This window comes from Populus euphratica, unplaced genomic scaffold (genome assembly GCF_000495115.2).
Source record: "Populus euphratica unplaced genomic scaffold, PopEup_1.0 scaffold33.1, whole genome shotgun sequence".
Classification (NCBI taxonomy): Eukaryota; Viridiplantae; Streptophyta; class Magnoliopsida; order Malpighiales; family Salicaceae; genus Populus; species Populus euphratica.
In genome coordinates, this window is record NW_011499906.1 from 427327 (window position 1) to 430884 (window position 3558).

At 29.4% G+C, this 3558-nt stretch overlaps 2 protein-coding genes across 2 annotated transcripts in view; one reads left to right on the forward strand and one right to left on the reverse strand.

The window, feature by feature from the left end:
- The window catches only part of LOC105133439 (late embryogenesis abundant protein 1-like), a 2027-nt gene extending 1088 nt beyond the window's left edge, over positions 1-939 (reverse strand). Inside the window, exon 1 of the mRNA XM_011037447.1 lies at positions 934-939. Within this exon, the coding sequence (XP_011035749.1) occupies positions 934-939 (6 nt within the window). The remainder of the gene's footprint in view (positions 1-933) is intronic.
- A 1335-nt stretch (positions 940-2274) lies between these two features.
- Positions 2275-3333, forward strand: LOC105133389 (late embryogenesis abundant protein 1-like). The gene is made up of 3 exons (XM_011037359.1): positions 2275-2392; positions 2554-2652; positions 2933-3333. The coding sequence occupies exons 1-3, from the start codon at positions 2333-2335 to the stop codon at positions 3095-3097; spliced, it is 324 nt and encodes a 107-aa protein (XP_011035661.1). The 5' UTR covers positions 2275-2332; the 3' UTR covers positions 3098-3333.
- Positions 3334-3558: the final 225 nt, after the last annotated feature.

Genomic DNA, 3558 nt, shown 5'->3' on the forward strand with positions numbered 1-3558 from the left:
GTCCTTCTTTGCTGACACTTGTAGGGTACGTGCCTCGCGTTTGTGAGCAATCCCTGCTTTATGTGTCGGCTTGATGATTTTTATAGAAGACACTGCCCGTAAGGTAGTGGCACGTGCTCGTTGAGCACATTGAATTCGAACGTGTCAGCAGATTACGCTTTTGGAGTTTTCATGCATTGCTGTTTGATTTGCTTGCGAATAGAATTTATTAGTTTTTTTTTTCGCTGGGAAGTCGAAAATTATTTTTATTTAATTTTAAAAATTTATATTTATTTATCAAAAATTTTCATTTTGCTTTCTCGGGCAACATAAATTTTCTCCTCCAAAAAATAATTTCTATCTTCAAATATCATTTTCTCTTTTCTTTTTTTCGTAATTTTCTAAACCCAAGTCCAAACTAAAATACAATATTTTTAATTATTTTTTCTTCTTTTGTGTGTGTTGGAATCTCTCCCTTCTCATGAAATGCACATAGCTGTGTTTTTTCAAAAATATTTTTAAAAAATCAAATTAATGTTTAGAAAAAAACTAAATTTTTTAATCTTTGTCAATCTTATTGGTGAAAGGAAAATAATTCTAAGAAAAACATTTAAATACTCATTTTCAGATAAAAATAATACATTTTGTAGGAAAAATTATAAATTAATATCTCTTTGATTCTCTATAAATCCACTTGTATGCTAAAGCCTTTTGTTTTTCTAGAAGACTACTGTAAGAATAAAAATTTGAGATAATAATCACGCAATGACACATGTGTGTTTTCATTTTTTCAACAAATTGGAAAAAAAAAGGGATGATAAGTCATTTATCTCTTTAAAGTGAATTAATTCATATTTTTCTCAATACATATAATAAATTATATATATAATTCAAATGATACCGTGTCTATTATTATACCCTAAAGGTAAAACAATTTAATCCACCTCTACTTACCTCCATCTCTATAATTAAAAAACAAAATTAAAAAGTATAATTTAATTAGTCAAATCTTAAATTTATTTTTAAAAAATTATTAGTTTTAGTTTCATAAACCTCAAAATTGCTAAATATTTATATAATTATTAACTTTAAAATATATATAATTAATTAAGATACACACAAACTAATAATTAATAATAATAAAAAAGCTCTATACTCTTTTTTAATTAAATAAGTGAAGAAAAACTTGCATAAGATATGGTTATTATCCCTGCAAACACCTCTTGTTTAATCTGTCTAGTGGGAAAAGGGTAGCGGTGGAGCTGCATGGTGGACTTTCAATTTTATTATCCCACTAAACTGCACGTCATTTTAGTTCAAGTGACAAACTAGTAAATATTGAGTTAGAATCATGTGTTAGAAATTAGAACATGAATTTTATTCTCATTTCTTTTAAGATAAATAGTCTAACAAGACACATGATGAATTTTGGAAAAGTATTTGAGTGTGCTTGAATATAATTAGTCGAGGTTTGAGTTTATAATTATATTTAATCTAATTTTTTTATATTATATAAATTTTAAACTCAACTAATTTATTTTTGTTTTAGATCCAGATGAATTGGATATAATGGATTAGGTTCGATTTTTTATGGATATTATATATATTTACGGGTTGTGCTTATATTATTAATTTTTATTAGTTCTTATTTAGAGAAAGACTTGCATCATAAAATGTAGATGTCATGACACTCCCAGTGTTCCTTCTAATTTCTATACTTTACATCACCATTAAATTAAATTTTAGTTATTTCTACTTTCTCCTGCAACAAAAAAAAACAAGTTTTTTTTGTTATATTAAATAAATCTAATAAAAAATCCACTAATAAAAATTTTGACATCAAAAAATTTCTAAAAAAATAAAAAATAAAAAATAATTTACAAACTATCAAATATAAATAAAAGAAAAATATAAAACATACAAATTAAATCAAATTAATCGATTTTCAAAAATCCCACTAATCACAAAACCCGTTACATCCATTTCTTATTTTTTTTTATTCACTGTTATTTATTAAATCCACTATTTAGTCAGATAATTAAGGCATTTAAGCACCCCTAAGTGTACGTGTAGAGATAACAATTTAATCAGTAGAGCCGAGCTTTATCCGTACTCTAAGCCAAGGGTTTCTCCCAATTGACTGAGCAAATTCCTTTTAAACATTCCACGCCCCATGATCAAACTGTTATATCACGACACGTGTTTATAAGCCCATGTGATTTGGGGACTTTACGTGGCGAGGGAAGTGCACTTTTCTTTTCTTTTTTGTCTATAAATTTCACTCCATTCTCTTCATTTCCTCAAGCAATTTGCATTACTAAATCATCCATAAAAGAAGTAAGAAAGAAAGGGAATGGATAGCAGAGGTAATGACATCACTTACAACGCCGGCGAACTAACCGGTCAAGCTCAGGTGACTTCCTGGTTTCTTTTTGTGCATATTTTACAGGAATGATAGCTAAAAACTGCTATGCTTCATCTCTATTAATTAGATATATACGAGTTAGAATCTCCTCGTTTTACACACCATAATGTACTTGATTTTTACGTTATTTAATCTACTTTTCTTTACAGGCGAAGAAGGATGATTTTATGAACCAGTGCAAGGAAGGGCTTAACCAATCCACCCAAGACAGTTCCTATACTGCCCAAGCTTCCAGCTTTCTACATCAGGCATAACTTCTTTGTTCTATTTTATGCTTTTATACTGCCATTATTTATCGCCACAACAGCCATCATCATCATTATTATTATCATATTCAAGCAATTCACGAATGTACAAGAGCATGTTTTTGTTACAGATTACTCTCTCTTTTTTTTCTTTCGAAAAACAACCAAAAGAGATTAGAGCCCTTGATTCTATTTGGAATGGTTCGGCAAATATTAGTTGTATTATTTTTATATTTTAAGAGTACGTAAGAATAATGCGATTAATGTATTAATTTGTTTGCAGACCGGGGAGCAAGTGAAGAACATGGCTCAAGGAGCAGCTGAAGCAGTGAAGAGCACTCTGGGGATGAACACAGAGAACACTCCCACCACCAATACCAGCAGCCTCAACCACCCAATCAACCCAAGCAATCCAAGCAATCCAAGCAACCCATCTACTAGGATTTGAGGTGTTTCTACGTTGAACACCATGATTTGCTATGATTTAGCAGTATTTAATTTGGTCTCCTAAGTTATTGTTATGACATTTGCTGCCTCTCTTTTGTGAGAAGGCGATTTTACATTTGTTCTTGTTGATTTATTTAAGATGTAATCGTCTTTGGGTCAAAAAGAAAAAAGGGGATGACGAGATGATGCCTCTTCATTCCAATTGTAATAAATTTTGATTCATGGAAATTATCTTTCCCTGATTCGTGTTCATCATTTTGAATGAGATGTCTTCGCTTTATAGTAAAAGGTTGCCCTATGTAAGGTTAATTTAAATAACTGGTTAAAGATGGCTTATTTATAAACACACAGGCTGGTGCATGCTCAATATATATATATATATATATATATATAGGAATTGAAAAAATAAATATAGAAAATTGAGAGCTTATAATGAAATTTCATATATTAGAAAAATCAAAA

What these genes read in the sequence shown, in the direction of transcription:
- LOC105133389 (XM_011037359.1), top strand. Translation starts at nt 2,333, where the DNA reads ATGGATAGCAGAGGTAATGACATCACTTACAACGCCGGCGAACTAACC. An exon ending in AACTAACCGGTCAAGCTCAG is followed by an intron (nt 2,393 to 2,553) that starts GTGACTTCCTGG and finishes TTTTCTTTACAG; the next exon opens with GCGAAGAAGGATGATTTTAT. An exon ending in CTTCCAGCTTTCTACATCAG is followed by an intron (nt 2,653 to 2,932) that starts GCATAACTTCTT and finishes ATTTGTTTGCAG; the next exon opens with ACCGGGGAGCAAGTGAAGAA.